Source organism: Aythya fuligula, chromosome 16 (assembly GCF_009819795.1).
Source record: "Aythya fuligula isolate bAytFul2 chromosome 16, bAytFul2.pri, whole genome shotgun sequence".
In the NCBI taxonomy this organism is placed as follows: Eukaryota; Metazoa; Chordata; class Aves; order Anseriformes; family Anatidae; genus Aythya; species Aythya fuligula.
This window is the reverse complement of record NC_045574.1, coordinates 6,605,173-6,625,092: the sequence shown is the minus strand read 5'-3', so window position 1 is coordinate 6,625,092 and position 19,920 is coordinate 6,605,173. Positions and strand designations below refer to the sequence as shown.

Genomic DNA, 19,920 nt, shown 5'->3' with positions numbered 1-19,920 from the left:
GCCTGTTGTGAGGTGTGGCTGAGATGGCCTCCCATTGCAGGGGTTCCCTGGGCTGTGTTCCCCATGCTGTTGGTGCGGCTGCAGGGCGCAAGGATGACACCATCAAGGCCCGGCTACTGCAAAGCAAGCCCCTAAGCCTCCCATGGCCAAATGCTCCCCTCTGCTTGGCTCTGAGACAGCGGGGAGCCGTTGCCTGCCAAGTGCCAGCCTTGTGAGCGGGGACAGGGAGGGGACGGCCGAACCGGCTGGTTGAGCCGGGGCTGAGTCACAGCGGGTGGAGCAGGCTGAGGAGTGGGAGCAGGCCGAGGAGCGGGGCAGCGCTGCTGGCCGGCGGCTCCATGGCGCTCAGTGTCGGTGTCCGGCGGCTCTCCCACCTGCCAGGCCGTGGCGAGCGGCAGGTGCAGCTCAGCTTCCGAGGTGGGCCCAGTGGGCAGGGAGGGAGGCATGGCGGGGGGCTGTCATCCTGGCGGGAGAGCTGGGGCCGTGCTGGTTGTGGCAGAGCCCAAGCCTTCTATCTCTTTCCCAAGGCTTCACGCAGAAGACGAGGAAAATCCGCTGTGGCTCGGAGGCCGTGTTCGGGGAGGTGAGTGTTGTGACAACTGGTGAGGACCAGGGCAGGGGGCACTGGGGTGTAGGGACAGGGACCAGGACTGGGTGGCCCCTTGGTCAATGCCTTGTGGGGCAGGAGGCGAGTGAGGATGGGGTGTGCATCTCAGAATAGGATGGGAAGCCTTCCTCCCTGTGCCCATCTTCACTGTCCCATGCTGGAGCCTGTGATGCCTGGCTGTCAGGACTTGCAGCAGAGTCCTGTCTCTCATCTCCTGTCCCATCTGGATGTCTCTGTGTTGCCTGAGGCACCAACAACTGGGGCAATCTGTAATGTGCACGGCATTAACCTAATCTGCCTTTTGGAAAGCCTGGCTGCTCTTGCAGAAATGAGCCCTCCTCAAAACAATTTTTCAGATCAGTGAGCCCAATCGGCACCAAGCCACAGGGTGGGTAGGAGCAGGACTCAGGGCAGCAGGGACCTGTCCATCTCACCAGCCTCCAGTTGGCCAGTTTGGGAGCGGGGTGAATCACAGCCTCACGCATCTTTGCAGCGTGCCTGTGCTTGGTGGCTCCCTGCCCGCCTGTCACCCCCTGTCCACCTCCCTCATGTGCTGGAGGCTTAGAATGGAGGCAGTGACAGATGGCAGCAAAGGGAGGGACATGGTGTGGCATCCCTGGGAGCAGCTAAGTTTTGGGACATCCTTAGCTGAAAGTTGGTGCATATAAAACAAGGGGATGGGGAAATGGCTCTGGGCCCGACTGCTTCCAGTAGGGTGGGGGAAAGTGCTTTGCAGATGTGGGCAGAAGCTGCCTTCCTCTCTGCAGGAGCTGGGAGGCTTGGGGAGGTCCTGCAGAAAAGGAGCATGTGAAGCTTTCTGTGGCTAGATAGCCTCACTTTCAGGAGGAGAGAACAATAAATGGCTGTAACAAAACACCTCTTTGGACCTTGCCCTGTCCAAGGCTGGCTTTGCCACATCTTCCAGGTGCCTGCAGGGACTGATCTTTCTAATATAAAACTGAGCAGAAGACCCTTACCTTCCAGAGAGCTCAGCTCTCAGCTTCCCAGTGCCATGAGCCTGCTCTGGCCCTGCAGGGACTCAGGTGCTTGAGGCAGGTCCCAGTTTTCATCTCCCTCCTGTTAGCTCCACCATGATCTTCGATACTGCGGGGAAATTCATGTCACTGACAACTCCACTTTATCCAGTATCTGCGCTGCACCTCCCAGTGCTGCAGACGCAGTGAGAGCTGAGGAGATTCACTGTGCACTGTTTGCTTGCAGCTCTTTCGCTGGCCTCACTATGGGAAGCTCATCATGGGAGAGGTGCTCTCCATCAAGGTTTACAACTGCAGCAAGGTTTTCAGTAACAGGTAGGTCCTGTAGTTGTTGGTGACCAGCAGAGGTGGGGGAAGAAGTGTACTGGACTTTAAATGAGATCAGAAAGGATTTTTTGGAATTGACGGGAGGAAGACAAACAGGATACAATTTATAGAAGAGGGATGAAGCTGGTTGTTCTGATGCAGCAGCAGTGCTGTGTGTACAAAGTCAAATAAGAATGTTATTTGCTGTAACAGAGCAGAAAATGTGGCTGAACTTCGTGCCACTGTTTACTGGATGCTTTCCTTATCGGAGATAGATCAGAGGAATTGTCTCCGACTGAAATGTCAATAGAGACTGCTTTAGGACAAACTGATGAACAGTAACAAGTCACTCAGTCCTGATGGTGCTGAGCAAAGAAGTTCAATGGGAAACACCTGGACTGGCATCATCTATCCACGCTGATGGGCAGAGTAATGGTGGGTGACAGAGATTACAGTTTCAGAACATTTGGTCAGTGCTCTGGGATGCTCAAAAGTAGAAAGAGGATAGAAGAACAGAAGGGAAAGTCTTGTTATGCTGCTGTACCGGTGAGAGGCTTCTTCCTCCAGGGAAGAGAGGAGGCAGGCTCTGCATCTTGAAGAAGAGGAGGTGAGAGGGGACATGGGGGAGGCCTGGGGGTGACTGGGGTTGATTGCTCCTATCTGCATTCTGGGTGGGCTGTGATGCACTCCAAAGGCTTTGAAGGCAGTGGGAAGCTCTGTTTCATGCTGGGCTTAGCTCAGCTGCTGGCACAGCTGCCACAGGGAGCTAGAGGATAAAATAAGAGTGGACTCCAGACAGCAGTGACACAAGCTGCTGAACTCCACAAGCGTTATCACCACTTGCAGCGAGCAGGGATGGTCCTTCCCCAGCAAGAGGTCCCTTTGGGCTGGGTGGATTTTGGCCTGACTTGCTGTGGACATACCTGCAGTCCTGAGCTTATTTTCTGGTGATGTATTTCTGTGTGTAAAGCCTCTGCTTCTCAGCTGGCTGCAGAGCATGAGGGTCAGTCCAGCTGCTGGACCCCTGGTGCTCTCCTCCCCCAGGATGAAAATACTGATGCTGTGCATTATGTTGCTGCAGCCTATGATTTTGTTACAGGCTTCTTGGTACCCTTGACCTCAGCCTCCAGCACCTGATGACATCTGGGAGGCTGATCCTCCGGGAGGCCCTTGTGGACAGGAACCACAGCATCACCAGCGTAAGTCCTTTGTGGGCAGCTTGGGGATGGGCACCGCTCCATCACTCATCTGAGCAGGTGTAAAGGCCTATAAGCATTCAGAAAGGCGTTGTAGGAAACCTCTGGAGCTTTCCAGGTGGATCTGGGGCTGATGAGGAGCACAAGGTGCTGCTTGGAGCCCTGTCTGTGCAGGGGTGCAGCCACTTCACCCCCATGAAGTGGCTCTGTGAAGGTCCTTAAGTACTTGGGGTGGGCTGGGGGACCTGAGGACCTGCTGAGTGGGTAAATGGGGAGTGGGAGACTTAACAACACCTCCATGGGACTGAGGGGTGTGTGCAGGACTTGGTATTTCATCTCCTTCCAGCACTGTGCCCGGGCAGTTTTTGAGTTAAACATAAAGTCTTAATGGTGGTCTGTAGCAGCAGAAGTGTCTGATGCCTGCCTGCCCCTCTGCTCCATGGCTCCTGCTCCCTGCCCGCCCTGGTGCCGGAGCTCACTAGCCCTTTGTGCTGGCAGAAAGTGAACACAAGCAGAAAACGAGCTGTTCCCTGCCCACACAGTGTGAGGCACAGTTCAGCAAGCTCTGGATGGCCAGGGCTTTGTGCCAGGGCAGGGCTGGAGGAGAGGTGGTGCAGACAGAGCTTGGTGCTGCTGGCAGCCCTGCGAAGTGCTGCACCTCTGTTTGTCCTTCCTTTGGGCCTTATGAGTCACCCCTGTGGTGACATGGTGCAGTGACCACGAGCCCAGGTGGAAGCTGGGTGTTTCCAGGATGATTTTTAGCCTGCTGCAGCTCACTGTGGAAACGTTTGTGCTGGCAAAGGGAGAGGGGGCCAGGCTGACCAGCTGGCAGCTGGTGGTGCTTTGGAGGGACTGAGCTGGGGCATTTACACTAAGGTCAGAGCTTCTCTGTGGCCTCAACCCTTTGCTCAGCTACCTCTTCCCTTGTGCTAACAGCAGTGCCCAAGATGATGACCTAGTCCAACCAAAATCCAAGAGCTTTCATTTTTGATGGGTTAGTTTTTGCCTGGGTCAGACTGGGCAGAAAAATGTAAGTGGGACCAGAGCAGCTGGAGACCCTCAGCTCATCTGGGAAAAGATGAGTCCCTGAAGGAAAGAGGCTGCTTCAACTGCTGCTCCTTCTGCCAACTGTGAACAAGATCCTACTATTCCAAGTCCTGTTCTTCCCTGGAACCATGGGAACTTGAGTTATTTGTACCCCTTTTTAACTCCTGGTGCTTTAAAGGGGTTTCAGAGCCTCAGCTAATCACCTAGTCTTATCCCAAGCTTCTGCCTCCATCCAGCTTCTGCTGCTGCCTCTCCCAGCTGTTGTATTCTTGCTTCCCAGGGCTATATTTCTCTCCCCAGAGACATCCCTTTTCCAGGGCCTGAGCTGTGGACCCAGCTCATATGTCCACTTCAGCCTACTGAGAGGTAGATTTGGAAACTTGATCCAGATTTTATTCAGGCTTTGGAAAGCTGTAGGGGATGGAGTTTGGTTAACTCCAGCTTGCTGATGGAGACAAGCAAGGAGAGCCTGACGAAATGAGGCTTTTCAGGGGTTGTGACCTTCCTCTTTTGCCTTCTTTCCACCCGCATCTCACTTGTTTTTTCCTTCCACACATCTATTCCTGATTTTGTTGGCATTTCTGCAGGTGTTGTGTGGCTGCCAACCTCTCAGGCAATTTAATTTTCTGGTTTTAGATCTACATTGAGTTGGATTTGCGCTACCAACCTCCAGATGGCTCAGCTGGGACCTGGGTTGAAGAGGACTTTGTCTATCAGATGAAAGACAGGTATTGAAATCCTGGGAGGTGAAAATTTCCAGGTGGTGTTTACAGCTGCCTTTGCCAAGGGCAACTGAGAGCTCTTTGAGATGCAATCCAGCCTCACTGACTCTCCACCTCTAGCCAGGCTGATGCATTTCTGCTCTGCATTAGCAGTAAGTGACCAGGGCTCTTGGAAATAAAACATCTTGCATTCACAAAGAAGACACCTTGTGGTTGACTGGAATAACCCACTGCATCCCAAGAGCCCCTTTGGACTCCCAGGCATTTCTGCAGCCTTCCTGGCTGATAGGAGCAAGACTTTGTGGTTGCAAAGCTGCAGAGAGCATGGCTTTGCACCATAGCAGCCCCAGGCACCCTGCACACAGGTGGAGCTCAAAGGTACCCAAAGCTAGTAGGTGTCAGGGCAGGCAGGATGACAAGGTCCAGGGAGCATCACTTCTGAAGTGTCTAGAGGCAAAGCAGAGGGCATGTAGGGTGGGAAGAGGAAAAACATCAATTTGGAGAATGCTTGTGTTAAGGTGTGGTGGTCAAGAGACAAGCAGGAGCATGGTTTTGTCACTGTTTCCTAAGTGCATTGGTTAAGAGTTCTTTTTTTTCAGTAAAATATCTTTTTTTTTTTTTTTTTCCTTACAGTTCAGAGTTAATCATCCACAATCCTGGATTTGAGGAGCCAGAGTAAGTATCTGTGCTTGAGGTTATCCACTCACCCTCCCGCATGGAGGAGAGTCCACAACCCACTCATCAACACTGATGGTGATGTGGTGGGGGATTTCAGGGCAGCCAAGGGGCCAAGAGCAAGTGAGATGGACAGAAAGGCAGCTGCGCTGGGCAGGAAGCTAGCAAAGGGACTGGAGACTGAGGAGGAGGAAGAAGAGGAGGAAGAAGACTTTTATGATGTATCTGACATGGAGGTCTCGGGCATTGTCTTCAGCCCCGTGAAGAGGTATCTGTGGTTGTGCTCTTCCTGCATGGGCTGTGGAGTGGGAGGTGCCAGCTCCTGGGGTGACTGCTGGGGGCAATCCTGCATCTCGTGGCATTTTGCTTCCATAAAATATCAGAAAATTTCAGTGTTCCCAAACAGATCCCAATCTGCTTTGGATTTGCTCATTCTTGGGTTGAGGGGCTGTTACTTGCTGGGTTTTCAAGTTGCTTCCCTTGGTGGGGTCTAACTTAGGTCCATGCAGTTGAAGGGACAAGCTCACCCAGGTTGTTTTTCTGTGCAGCCGTTCCAGACTTTGCTCCACACGGGACCTGTTTGCCACCCCAACCCCACAGAGCTTCCAGGTACTGAAACATTGGGTGTGTGTCCCTGCAGTTGCCACTTGGCCCCCGCAGCAGGTCCCTCACTGCCTTCCTGTGGGCCTGAGCTTCTCCAGTTGCTGTATACTCTAGCAGGGCCTCTAGCATGAAGAGACCTTCTTGCTTTGTGTGACTTCCCTGGGCAAGGTCTAAGATTCCCTGAATGTCTGCATCCAGCATCCACAAGCACTAGCTCCAAAACCAGCCGGTCCAGGACAGAATTTCTTTTTGAGTCACATGGGGTGGGTAAACAGGAGAAAGGAATCACCCTAACACCCAGAGTATTGTGGCAAAACACAGCCTGAGCAGAGCTTTGGAGAGCTCCTGGGCATGGCTGGTGCCTGCCAACCTCCCCAGGACCTTCCACAGGCCCTCATGGATGCCTGTGGGATATGGCTGGGGGTGGATGTCTGCTGCAGGGGCTTTTTCAGACACCCCAGGAGTCTGACTCTGGACAGTGCTCTACACCAGGTTGATTTGAAACCACTGTTTGGAAGTGGGGTTCAGTCACAACTTTTGCCCTTCAGATTTCAGGGCCAGGTCATAGGCTGGATATCCTATCCTGGTTCTGAGTAAACATGGACTTGCATCCTGGTTTCCTGTTTTTCAGGGCTTGGTCTTATCCATCTAGCAGAAAGCTTTTGTGGGGGTGGAATTTCCTACCTTCCTTTCCTTGAAGCTATTACTCTTCAATCTAATGACTAGCTAATTGCTTATACTGTGAGAACATTTCTCCCACATTTTAGACCTGTAACCAGTCAACAGCAAATGAGACAGCCATGTTCCAGACAGTTCCAGACACATGTCAAAGATGTGGGCTTAATTTCCTTGCCTGTCTGAAATGAAGAAATGTCTCAAATACCAGTTTGATTTGTTGCCGGCCAGAGAAGATTTCAGCAGCTGTGTTCTTGCCTGTTCTGAGGGCCCTACATGTTTGCATACTGGTATTGTTGGAACAAGCTCAGAATGGAGCCAGAGAGAAGCAGAGTGTTGATGTGATGGTTTTCTCCCACATTTCCTCAGGTTGGGATTAATATCATTGAAGCACAGAAGCTGGTAGGGGTGAACATTAACCCCTTTGTGGTAGTCAAGGTTGGAGAGGAAAAGAGGCACACAGTGACACAGAAGTCTACAAATTGCCCTTTCTACAATGAGGTATGTGTTATGGAGAAAGACTTCATCATCATTGTGTCCCAAGTGGCCAAGGCCATCCATGCCTGAGGTGCTCTGGGTGCGGCTGCTCTCAGGAAAAGGCATTTTTGGGGTTCTGTTGGGAGCCCATGGCTCAGCTGTCTTTCTCTTCTCTTTTAGTACTTTTTGTTTGAATTCCATGAGCCAAGGGAAGTTTTATTTCACAGACTCATAGAGATTTCAGTAAGTATGTCTTTCTCATGGTGCTTCATTTGTAACTGGTACAGTCTGCTGCTTGTGTGTGTGAACGCTGGGAGTGATGGGCAAAGCAAGGCTAATACTACCAGCCAGGTTTAGCAGGCAGTCATCTGCCCAGAGAATTTGTGGATGCTCCATCCCTGGAGGTGTTCAAGACCAGGCTGGACAAGGCTCTGGGCAACCCGATCTAGTGGGTGGCATCCCTCCCCATGGCAGGTGGCTTGAACTGGATAATCTTTAAGGTATCTTCCAACTCAAGCTGGTATATGATTCTATGAGCTGTGACACAGGGAGACCAAAGGACCTTCCCATGGTCACAGTGGGGCAGAGATCCATCCCTGGCCCCGCTCTGAGCCAGTGCTGGGCAGTGCTGTCTTCTCACCTCCCCACTTCCAGGTTTTTTCTGCCTCCAGTGACTGCAGTGGAGCCTCTGGTGTAGTTTCTCTGCTGTTGCCTTGCTGCCCCACTGGTTTTAGGGTCCTACTGTCCCTTGCTCAGAAGTCTCATCCCTTCAGAGTGTGGAGGCCAATGTAGGGTGAGCACAAGGGAGCTCAGCAGTGCTTTCTGCTTGTAGGAGAGCCCAGCCAGGCAGACAGGGGGCTTAAAAATCCCCTCATCCAAAGCACTATGGGGCTTTTCTCAAGGTAGCTAAACCCAGCCAGTACCTTCTTTGCCATCTGATCTCTGGTGTTTTCCCTCCAAAAGTCTGCACATCCTTTCTGCCTGTGTGGGCTCAGCAAGCATTGAGCATGGCTTGGGTTTTGTAAGAGAAGCTGGTCTGGTGTGGACACAGGGATTCCCTGCAGGAAAGCAGGTCTGCCCTTTGTTCTTTGTAGGTGTTTATCTTATCTGGGGCTGGCAGAAGAAGCCAACTTGGTTGCAAGTCATGAATTTGCCTTGGCCCAGGTTTGGCTGTGGGCTGTGGGCTGGTAGGCTTTGCAGGAATGGTTTGGTCAGGAATGGGTTTGGCCCAGGGCTAACTTAGATGGGGATAAATGTGCATGAGGAGCTTGCAGCTGCTACCTGAGCTGTGTGTTGGAACAGGCATCTCCTAGCATCCCATCCTCCTTGGGGATGTCTGGATGTGTTGCCCCGCTGCCCGCATCTCTTGTATTTCTGCTGTCTGCAGGTTTTTCACTCAAAGAACATACCATTTCTGGCAACATGCATAGGAACATTCAAGATGGACATTGTAACAGTGTACAGCCAACCAGGTATGACTGACTGCACAGTGTACCTGCTCCTTGCCCCAACTTCATTTGAAGCTGAGATTTCCTTCAGGCTCTTCTGGGCCTGGTGAGGGTCCTGTCTTTAAATCACTGTGTTCGCATAAGGACCAGCACTCACTTCTCCTCCAGCCTTTCTGTAGGCTTGTGAGATCTCCTGCACCTTCAGAGGGAGGGTTGGGGCAATGTTTGTGCAGACATCATTGGATGTGAAATGGCAACCAAGGCTTTTTTTATAATGAATCCCTTCCCTCCTCTCTCAGACCACAGTTTTTTCCAGAAATGGGCTGTTATCAGTGACCCCACAGACACTCGGGCAGGCGTGAAAGGCTTTGTGAAGTGCAACATCTCTGTCACTGCACGCGGGGACATTGTGGGCTCCCTTCCCACCTCCTCCAGCAGCCATGTTGAGGATATTGAAAGGTAGGTGCAGCAGGGTCTTGCATGACCCCGGAAGAAAACAGTCATGTCTCTCTTCATGCCACGTTTTTTTGCCCCTTTAGTCCCTCTTCTGATGGGGGAAGACCTTTGGTGGGGCAGGATCCAAACATCCTGCCAGCCAGGTCATTTCCTGGCATCACATTTCCTGGGCTCCATGCAAGAGCTGGAACATGAATTTGTGTTTCAGGAACCTTCTGCTGCCTAAGAGAGTCCCTGCAGAGAGACCCTGGGCCAGGGTCTGTATCAAGCTGTATCGTGCTGAGGGCCTGCCCAGCATGAGTGCAGGCATCATGGGTGGTTTCTCCAAGATCATAGGGGAGAAAAAAGTGTTTATTGACCCATATGTGCAGGTCTCATTCTGCGGGCAGCAGGTGAGTCTGTCTACTGGGGGATCTGTGTGGGGCCGGGCTGATCCTCCCTTGTCTGTGTCAGCCCATGCTGGGCTGCTGCTGCTGGTAGTGACGCTGTGACGTGGCAATCCCACTGGAGACAGGCTGGAATAGCCCAAGCCTAAACACAGGGAGAAGGTCAAATAAATCCCAGAGCAGAAGTGCTCCACAGGGGGCTGAACTCAGCTTGGCACCCTTGGGAGAGTTTACTTAGCTAATGGCCATTTTCTTGCATCAATAGCTGAGGTTTCTGTCTCATTAAGAAGATAAATTGCTAGGCCAGCCAGCTGCCCTCACTCAGTCCCTGGTTAGCCTAGTGGCTCTCCCACGGGACCCTATGACATCTCTGTGTCTGGTGGTGTTGCTTGTTTGTGGTCAGTGTTTCCCTTGGCTGTGCAGCGCTTGGCCAGCACCTTGGGACAGCTCCCCCTGATGAAGAGCAGAGAGCAATAGCTGGGACCTGGGGGAAGGGGCAGGGACCTGGCCATCTCCAGATCCTGCCAAGTACCACCTGTAGGCATGGCAGGGGGCATGCCATTTGCAGATGGGCCCTGAGGCATCCCTTGCTCTGGCTGCTGGTCTGGTTGGTACTGCGTGGCTTTCACACTTTATCCTTCCCAGGGGGAGACATCAGTGGAGAGCAACACCACTGAACCTGAGTGGAATGAGCAGATCAGCTTCATCGAGATGTTCCCACCTCTTGCCAAGAAGATAAAAGTCCGGGTGCTGGATGATGCCAATGTTGGTCATGTAGCCATCGCCACACACTACATTGACCTGCAACAGATCTCAGACCCTGGCAGGAATGGTGAGGCCTGGCATGGCTGCTCCCCTGGGGCAGGGTGGCGTGGGCAGGCCTGTGCTGGACACCCACTGCTCAGGTCACGGTGGTTTTCTGGAGGTGGAAAGCAGGAGTGTGTCTGGGCAGAACACGCTCACATTGTGTGTCCTGGGCTGTTTGCTTGAGGGAAAGGTCTCTGCAGCAGCACCTTGTGGTGTAATTAGACCTTGGCCCTGTCACTGCAGGCTTTAACCCCACGTTTGGCCCAGCGTGGGTGAACCTGTATGGCTCCCCCCAAAATTCATCTCTGCGAGACATCCACAAGGACCTGAATGAGGGTGTGGGTGAGGGAATCTTCTACCGTGGGCGCATCCTCATGGCCATCACAGTGGAGATTTTCAGCAGCCCCACTGTGGCAGAGAGGAAGCTTGTGGACAAGATGAAAAGTGCCCTAAGCAAACCGAGGCTGAAGAAGAAAAGTAAAAAATCCAAGGAGAAAGCCAAAGAGCTGAGACAGCTGCAGGGAGAGGAGGAGGCTGATGACTCTCAGGAGGCTGAGCAACCTGGGGAGGTCATTGTGGAGGTGGAGGAGCTTCATCCACTCCCTGTGGTGAGTCCTGCTGAGTTGGCATGACCTGACCCATGCCAACCTGATGCATGTGTAGGCTAATGGGGAAAAGGCAGTGGGGATGCTGGCTGGTGTAACAGTGCCAGAGCAAACCCAACCTGCCCACTGCTATGCCATCAAGGGCTCTCTGAGCCTCTGCAAGGGCCAAGGCTCCACCTGCAGCCCCAAAACTGCCTCCCTCGGTGAGGCTGGAGCACCCCTGCATGCATCACATGCATGCATCAGTCTTTCCTATGCCAGGAAAGACCCTCATGTGGGTGCTATTCCCAGGGCATAGCCACCTTAGAGGACATGCTTCTTTCCAGAGTCAAGGAGCTGCTAGCTGGCTCTGTGTCTCCACTTGGTCTCTAAAAGGTGGATAAGCAGTGACTGTATGGGTACAGAAGCCATCCCTTAGCCTACAAACATCTTCAGTAGCATTACACAAGCTGATGGCTGAGCATCTGCCAGAGCCACAGCTCCATAATACACCCTTGGGATGTCCAGACAAGCTTGCCCTATGCCTGGTAGCCCAGTGGCACTGCCCTCAGCAGTGTCCTGGTGGTGTCCTTGGTGCCCTGGCAAGGCCCTCAGGAGCGCTGGCAGGCATCAGCCATGCCCTGCTGCTCTCCAAAATCTCTGCTGAGGCAGAGTTCTATTACGCAAGGCTTGGGCTGATTTCTCTCTCCTTGCTCAGAATGCGTTGGGGAAGAAAGAGGAATTCCTCCTCTTTGCTGCCTTCTTTGAAGCCACGATGATGGACTCCTCACTTGGCTCCAAGCCTGTCAGTTTTGAGGTCTCTATAGGTATGTATTCCCCAGGGTCCCAAGTCAGGAAACTATGAGAACGGTGGGAACCTCCCTGAGCCAGCCCAGGTCAGCACTGTGGTCCTGCAGTGCCAGTCATCACATAATTTGTGTCTCCAAAACAGGAGCTCAAGAAGGATGGTGTATGAGGCCAGGCAGCGTTCACAGTGCTTTAATTAGTTTAAAAGTCTGGATGCTCTCCTGTGAGACTGGTGGTTTGCAGTATGTGTATGTGTACTTGGTGGAGCTGGTGGAACTTGCAGGCATACACAAGAACTTCCTTGTGATTTCCCCGCTCCATCTCAGACCTCCTTGTTGTCCATGTGATACTTTGATGGTTGGATGGTACTGAAGTGCTGGTTCTGAAAGCAGTGCACACCCATGTGCTTCTCTTGGGAATGTGATTGCACTGATTTTGCAAGCTGGTTAACTCATTGTTTAATACTGATCCCACTTACCTGTTTGCTCTTTAATGCCTATATTCAAGGAAACTATGGCAAAGTTGAAGAGGTTGTGACCAAAGTACATAAAAAAGGGGAGAAGGGAGAAGGGAGAGAAGAAAAGCAGCCTTTGCTGGACCTTGGTTCTGACAGTGAGACAGATGTTGAAGTCCTGGGCCCAGTTTTGGCCCCGTTGAACAAATCAGTGACAAAGAGCCAGAAACCAGAGACCATGGAGTATGACAGGTGAGTCTTCTTTCTCTCTCCCTTGCCTTGGTCCTGAACTTCCCAGTTTTGTTATTCCAGATGCTATTAGTGCTCAGCAATGTGAGTACTGTGCAACTGTTTCTCTGCTTTGCAACCCTGCAGCTTGCCATATCCTAGCTGGCTGTTGTTGCCCATTAGCTCTACAGGCCCCATGGTGTCTGCATGATGTCCACAGATGGCCAAGGACAGGGCCACAGGGAACTGTAACCCATCAATAACAGCAGTCCGTTTTCTGGCTGATAAACAGCAGCACAAAGGCTTGATTCCAGCATGGAGGAAGGAGAGGAGTGCTCTGGCACATGCTCTCCTATGCTGCAAGACACACACAAGCTCTTCTAATGAGATGTCTACTCTGGGAATGCTGCCTGTCTCATCCCATGGGCCTGGCAAGGTCTTGATATTTGTGTTGTGAGCCCTGTGCCTGCTCCTACTCAATCTCATAGCAGCAGGGAATCTCAGCAGCTTCCCACACTGCCATCAGCCTCGTTCATCTGGGCACATGATGCACCATCTGCTAGAAACCCCTTGCATTGGTTTGGGATGCCAAAGGGCTTGTCTAGCAGTTTGAATCTATGTCCATGGTACAGAGCCCAAAACAGCTGGTTCTCTGTGAGGAAGACAGAGTCCAGATGCTGCTCCTTGTGCAAGTGCTGCCATGTGACATGGCATGTGTGCTTTCTGCAAACAGCAGCCATAACCTCCTGTGCTGCCCCTAGGTCATACAGCTGCCTGCCCATGACACATGAGAAACCCTGCGTGTACGTGTGGAGCTACTGGGAGGATCACACCTGGAGACTCTGCATTTCCAACTGGATTGTCAAGCTGGCAGAACGCCTGGTAGCATGTGTGGGGAGGCTGTTGGGGCACAGGGCTTCCTGTCTCATGGTCGTTTTACTCACATCATGCACAGCTGCTCTTCAAGATATTTACCTCAAACTTTGCCCCCACCTCCCCCACCCCAACCCCCTGCCATGTGAGTCCGTGTCTCTTGTGGGGCTCCATCCCACCTGCCCCAGCCTGGCAGTGTCTCCTGGAAAGCGGCAGTGCCAGACAATGACAGAGAGCTGCTCTGCTGCCAGTCCTGCACTGGGGAGATGCTGCTGTAAATGGGCTCTCAGCCTCTGGTGAGATCATTTCCCAGGGCTTTGTCTTTCCTGCTCAGGCTTAGAAATCTGAAAGCAAAGCTCACAGTTGTGTGTTTTGGTGACTGCTCAAGACTGAAGCACATAGTGTTGTTACAAACAGTATTCAGGTTATCCTTAAGTCCCAGAGTCTCTGGCAGTGCAGCGCTGACCTGCCATGCTAGCTCTGTCCCAGCTCTGCAGAACGGCACATTTGGGGCAAACACATCCTTGCCATGCTTTTCTCTGACCCCACGGCCAGGTGCAAGGTCCCTAAATGTTATACTCTCCCCACAGGAACAGGGGCTAGATGATGTGGAGAAGCTCATGAGAAGGCCAAAGGCTAAAGCAGAAGAGAGGCTCCGAGAAGTGCTGGAGGAATTTGCAGCTGGGTGCAGGTTCTCATGTCCCTGATTTTCTGATTTTTGACTTTGGGTTAGGAGGTTATATTCTGTCCTACCTGGACTGTGCACAGCCTGCACTCTTGATTTCAAGAGGAGGATGAGTGGAAGGAAAGTGAGACAACCTGGGGAAAAGACCCCATTATTCTGCAAGCTCAGAGAGAACACCACATAGCACCACACCTGGGAAGCATAGGGGTAACAGGCTGCAGCCTTGATGTTCCTGAGCTCCTGTGTGTTTCTTAAGTGTTAGGACATTTCCTTCACTCTTTCAAGAGACTCATGTTTCAATCATTGCAACTGCCTGGTGGGGTCCAATATGCACATCAGTTCCTAGCCTTGGAATGGGGACATTAAAAGACAGTGCCTTAAGTGCTGAGCAAATTCCAGTGTACCTTCTGATCAAAGAGGTTACAGAAAATAAGGCATTACAGAGATGAGGTTCCTGATGCCTCCAGATTAGTAGCAGGGGTTTGGAACCTGTGGCCCTGCTGTGTAAACTGTGCTCCCCTGCAGGGTGTATGGGTTGCAGAGCCTGTACTGCTTTTCTCATTGCAGGCAATATTCACTCAGCGCAGAGAGAAAAACAATGGCACATCCAAACAACCTTGACAGATGTCGGACGAAATACATGATGCGCAACATCGTAAGCTGTGGGATTTGAGGGTGGTGGAGGGAGCCAGTGTAATCCTCGCTTTGGGGGATGCTTCTGGAGGGCCGTCTAGAATTGATGCTAATTGATCTGCCCCAAATGATGCAAAAGCTCACGGACTTCTATTACTGGCTGGTATCAGCAGAACTGATGAGTTACTGGAGTCTCCAGTTCTCAGCACCCTTCACTAAATGGCTCAGTACAGGTTCATGAGGTTTGTTTTCAACAATTGGCAAGTGAACTGGTGGATGCCAGGGTGCAACGGGGCAGGGTGGATGTGGCCTCTGCTTCCCCACAGAGCCCCTGTGAGGGCTGCCAATGTTATATGCATGGGTCACGGCTGGGCATGTGACAACTCTGCTGTCTGTTCAGATCCTGTATGCGAAGCAGGGGCTCCGTGTGAGGCGGCAGCTGACTCGAGCCAATGTCAAGGAGAAGGTTAAGGAGACGAGGAGAATCCTGGCCAAGCTACGCTTCATGGCTCAAGAGGTACAGCTGCTCTTGGAGCACTCCATTTCCAACCCGGAGAGGGCATGGGCAAGGAGAGGGTGCTGAGCTTTTTACCAGCCTGAAATGGGGCTTTTTCTCTGAAATCTTTCCCTGACATGTAAAATCCCAATTTCTAGTTGCTGGAAGTTATCATGCAATGACCCTCATGAGGGATGAGGCCTCGCAGCCTTGCTGGACCAGTGGTGACAGAGCAGGAGTCCAAGGGCTCAGTAGTGGCTCGGAGGCAGAGCTGGGTCAGCTCCAGGCAGCCAGGACTCTCCTGCCCTCCCTGCCTGGCCCCAGGCCATGCCCACAGTGGGGATGCAGGAAGCCTGCCTGGGAAATCAGCCTTGCCTTGCCCTACATGCAGTCCCCCTGGGGACCAACACCAGACCTTCCTGCAAATTAAAACTTGTATTGCAATAAGGTCTCTCATCTGTAAGAGAGACTCTCTTTGTTCAGTCTTACTGGCTCTATTTTAAACATCTCTGGAAAATAAGTGCATACTTTTAGTGTAAACCAGGGTGCACTGTTTGCTGGAACTAAAAGAACAGATGTTGATGCAATTCAGAGAAGCCTTTCAACAAGCAAAGTTCAATCTTTATCACGCTTTTAAGTAAGTGAGGGCAGACTTCAAGCAAGTAGAACCTAGGATTTAAAAGAAGTAATTGTTTACATCCGCGCATGTCCTTCATTTGCAAGCCTGTTCTGAGTCCAAACTGCATTTGTACACTGGGTGCTGGCATTGCCGTATTGGCAGCAGGTGTGGTTCAGTTCCATGGATTAGCATTTGGGCTTCTGTTCTCCAGCCTCATGAGGGCTCCCTCTCCCCAGTGTCAGATGAGGGTGAGTGTGTCCTGCTGGTGTTTGTAATGAAAATTAGGGAGGGTCACAAATCCTTTCAGGAAAACTGCAGAGCCATACTGCAGGGCTGAATTTCAGAAGCATGTGCCCAGCATTAGGCCCTGTCACTTGCTTCTGGATCTCCAAAGTGCTATGCAGCCACCAGCCCCATGTGCATCAGGAGACTTTCACTGCTCTGCCTCCCTTTCCTCCCTCCAGCCCCAGTGCACCCTCCCTGACATTCTCATCTGGATGCTCAGCAACAACCGGCGTGTGGCATACGCAAGAGTCCCTGCACAGAACATCCTCTACTCGGTAGTCGAAGAGGAGAAAGGCAAGGACTGTGCAAAGATCCAGACTGTCTTTTTGAAGGTATAGTTTATACTAAAACAGCATGTTCTTGCTTCCTTCTTGCTGCTTCCCCCTATTTTCTTCTTAGCCCTCCTTTCTGTCATCTTGGTGGCTGCAAGGAGACGCAGCTCTTGCTCCACCAGTGATGATTGCCTCTGCTGAAATGTTGCCATGTCTCCTGTGCTCTGTGGCTGGTCACAGGCCAACACCAGTGGTCTTAGTCTGAAGGTGGCATGGCTGGGATGGGCAACCTGCTAAACATCCTGCACTCTCAGGTCCCTGGGCTGCATACTGGACAGATCTTTGCCAAACTGGAAATCTACATGTGGCTCGGGGTTACCAAATACGCAAAGAACTGCATGGTGGAGCTGCCCAAGGAGTTCAAGTACCTCTCTGAGAGTGGGCAGGAGATCACCCAGTTATCGGTGTACAGCCTTCCCAGCCGACTCAGCAGGGATGGTGAGTTCCATGGCTTAACCGTAAGTGGGCAAGTAGAGAGACGAGATGTCCTGCCCCAGGATCAGTGTCTGAGGAGTAGGACCTGACCCATTATCTCAATGTTATCTTTGAGGTGTGACTGGGGCAGGCAGGTCCAGTTTGTTCTGAAGAGGATGTGTTCACACACTCACAGCTGCAGCAGCTGGCAAGACGGGGGCTTCCTAGGCACTGGATGTTGTGCCAAACTGGCAATGAGCATGAGGTCTGCCCCTTTGCTGAGACCCAGTGGTGCTCCCCAATGGCAGATACTCACAGGAAATCACTGCACATTTCACATGTGTTATTCCCAGGGGCAATTCCCAGGTCTGGGGAGCCTGCCGAGCTTCTCTTGCTTGGTCAAAGCTTTAAAGGCCTTCTGAGACCTGTAGTGAGTACCCCTAGAAGTGGTACCCTTGTGGGATGCACCCGGTCTTATCTGGCTGGACCGTGCTCTTCCTAATTTATGTATTTAATTTTTTTTTTTTTTGGCCTGAGGTAGGGCTGGACCAGGGAACTGTGAACTCTCTTCTCTTTTTCTTACCAGATTTCAGCTATTTCCAGCTCCGAGCCCATCTGTATCAGGCTCGAGGGATCCTCCCTGCAGGTGACAATGGCCTTTCTGATCCATTTGCAAGAGTGGTGTTTTCAACTTATTGCCAGACCACCAGGGTGAGACCCCTCAAACTCCTGCTTCTGCCTTCTTGGAGAGTTGGGGACAGAAAAAATCATCATACCTCCTTGACATGTTGAAAGCCAGTGCTTTGTCAGTCCTCTGGGAAATTTTGTAACTCCACACGAGGTATTTTTGTGCTCTGGGCAGTGTGGCTACTTTCAGGGAACATCTGACAGAACAGCCAAGCAGAGCATGGTCTCAAGGGTTGATTGCCATTTGTCAGTTGGCCCCAAGTGCTTGTACCATCTCATGCTATTACCATCTCTTCTGCCAGGCACTGGCTCTGTGCAGCTGTGGGGGAGAGGAGATCAGCTCATGTTTTCCCCACTCTCTTTACAAAGTGCATGTGATTTGTTTCCATGGGCTGTGGTAGGCTCAGGCCTCCTGTCTTTGTCTGCAGACAATGGAGGAGACACTGAGCCCAATGTGGAATGAGTTACTTCTGTTTGACCAGCTCATTATTGATGGGAAAAGAGAAGAGTTGAAAACAGAGACTCCCATCGTTATAGTCAATCTCTTCAACCACAGTAAATTTGTAAGTATGGCCACACAGCCCTCCTGCTGTCCCTTCAATGACAAGGAAGGTAGAAGAGCAATATGTGGGTGCTGCAAGCAGGCACTTAGGAGCCACATCTCTGGTTCCTGGTCTGCTGGTGGCAGTGAGTCCTGGGGGCTGTGACTGAGATTTTCTGCAGTCTTTTGCTATGAGCTGGGACGAAGCTGCTGGCTATGGGCTACAGATGGCTCAGAGATGCTCCAAGCCAGGTTCTGGCAACTCCTTGGTGGATCCAGGATCTCCCCTCTTTGGAAAAGCAGTGTGCCTCTCCCAGCTGTCTGCCCTGCTTCCTTAGTGGGCTCTCGATGAAGAGGGCTTGCAGCCACGGGGAGGTGATGTAGATCTCAGGACTGTTCTTTCCCCTCTGCCATCTCCCCTCCCTCCTCAGTCTTTCCCCTTTCCCCCTTCACTAATACTCCGAAGTCACACTCTTCTCCTGGGACCTCTTTATTATCACAAGGGGAATGGCGTAACTGGACTCTCCCATGCACTGGACTCTCCCATGTAGCTCAGCAGCTTTCCTAGGCCCTGTCTGGGGCTCCCCAGTAAAAGAAAGTCACTGACATACTGGAGCGAGACCAGATGAGGCCACCAAGATGTCTGGAGCTGGAGCATAGAACAGAGCAAGGAGAGGCTGAGAGCCAGGAAAAGAGGAGGCAGAGTGGGCATCTTATTGCTGTCTGCAGCTGGCTAATGGGAGAGGGTAGAAAAGATGGAGCCAGGCTGCTCTTGGAGGTACACAGGGACAGGATGACAGGCAGTGGACACAAGTTGGAACAAGAAAAAATGCCAATTTAATATAAGTTTCACATTGATGGCATTCAAATGTTGACCCTAGAGCTCAGATAGCTTGTGGGATCTCCATCTTTGGAGACATTCAAACGCTGACTGGAGAAAACTCTGAGGAACCTGATCTAGCTTTGATGACCTCTGGTCCATGGTCCCATGCCACTTGTCCAGTTCTATATGGAAGAAGAGCAGGAGTTAAGAGGAGTTGCTGCTCCAGGCTCTGGATGGAGCAGAGGGTGGAGAAGAGTTCTGATGCTGGCTCAGATGGCTGGAATTAGTGGTGGTCTTTCCTCTGAGGTGGTGATATAATGCAGGGATAATTTCACCCATTCCTTTCCTGCAGGGCTCCCCTGAGTTCCTTGGCCAGGCCTTTGCTGTCCCACACGTGAAGCTGGTTGATGAGCCGTACAGCAAACCTGACCTACAGTTTTTTGATGTCTACAAAGGCACCAAAGCGGCTGGGGAGCTCATTGCCACTTTTGAGCTGATTGAGCTGGATTACAGTGGCTATTTGGAGGTAATGGGCATTGAGGAAGATGCACATGGTTGCTGGCACTTGGGGGAGAGCTCCAAGGGGTGCAGAGCTGGTTGCATGGGGCTCACCAAAGGATTCCCTGTTGAAATTCAACTGGCTATCAACTGAAAGGAAGCTGCAGGGACAGAGCCTGTGGGCACAGAACAAGAGTGGAGGGAGAGGGGATGTGGTGTAGAGGAGAAATGTCTTTCACTGCTCAGTGTGTCCTGGCTCTGTCTGTTCAGCCATCATTGCCTGAGGATGTGGAGCCCAAGGAGCCCAGCTATTTGGAAGACCCCCGTGATGGACGATTCATTATCCCGGAGGGCATCCGTCCAGTGCTGAAGGAGTTTCGCATAGAGGTGAGCTGCCTTCTGCAGGGCTGGCTCCTACAACAGATGGCGCAGCCAGCCAGCCCATGGACAGGGCAGGGCTTGGGGAGGGAGTTGGGTTTGGGGCTCAGCGGTTTAACAATCAAAGCTGTTGTGTTTGTGCCTGCAGCATGAGTTTGGGTCCATGTGGCCACCTTGGGAGAG

General features: G+C 52.0%; 1 protein-coding gene across 1 annotated transcript in view; it reads left to right on the top strand.

The window, feature by feature from the left end:
• The first annotated feature begins 338 nt into the window (after positions 1–338).
• The window catches only part of LOC116495718 (fer-1-like protein 4), a 37,148-nt gene continuing 17,566 nt past the window's right edge, over positions 339–19,920 (top strand). Inside the window, exons 1-27 of the mRNA XM_032198390.1 lie at positions 339–417; positions 528–583; positions 1,829–1,917; positions 3,008–3,107; positions 4,788–4,879; positions 5,507–5,548; positions 5,649–5,816; positions 6,097–6,157; positions 7,196–7,327; positions 7,484–7,546; positions 8,691–8,775; positions 9,051–9,210; positions 9,416–9,599; positions 10,239–10,425; positions 10,644–11,008; positions 11,703–11,811; positions 12,299–12,497; positions 13,235–13,355; positions 13,937–14,037; positions 14,599–14,686; positions 15,065–15,181; positions 16,244–16,396; positions 16,651–16,834; positions 17,397–17,521; positions 17,926–18,060; positions 19,214–19,387; positions 19,630–19,746. Coding sequence (XP_032054281.1) covers positions 339–417; positions 528–583; positions 1,829–1,917; positions 3,008–3,107; positions 4,788–4,879; positions 5,507–5,548; positions 5,649–5,816; positions 6,097–6,157; positions 7,196–7,327; positions 7,484–7,546; positions 8,691–8,775; positions 9,051–9,210; positions 9,416–9,599; positions 10,239–10,425; positions 10,644–11,008; positions 11,703–11,811; positions 12,299–12,497; positions 13,235–13,355; positions 13,937–14,037; positions 14,599–14,686; positions 15,065–15,181; positions 16,244–16,396; positions 16,651–16,834; positions 17,397–17,521; positions 17,926–18,060; positions 19,214–19,387; positions 19,630–19,746 — 3,486 coding nt within the window. The remainder of the gene's footprint in view (positions 418–527; positions 584–1,828; positions 1,918–3,007; positions 3,108–4,787; positions 4,880–5,506; positions 5,549–5,648; positions 5,817–6,096; positions 6,158–7,195; positions 7,328–7,483; positions 7,547–8,690; positions 8,776–9,050; positions 9,211–9,415; positions 9,600–10,238; positions 10,426–10,643; positions 11,009–11,702; positions 11,812–12,298; positions 12,498–13,234; positions 13,356–13,936; positions 14,038–14,598; positions 14,687–15,064; positions 15,182–16,243; positions 16,397–16,650; positions 16,835–17,396; positions 17,522–17,925; positions 18,061–19,213; positions 19,388–19,629; positions 19,747–19,920) is intronic.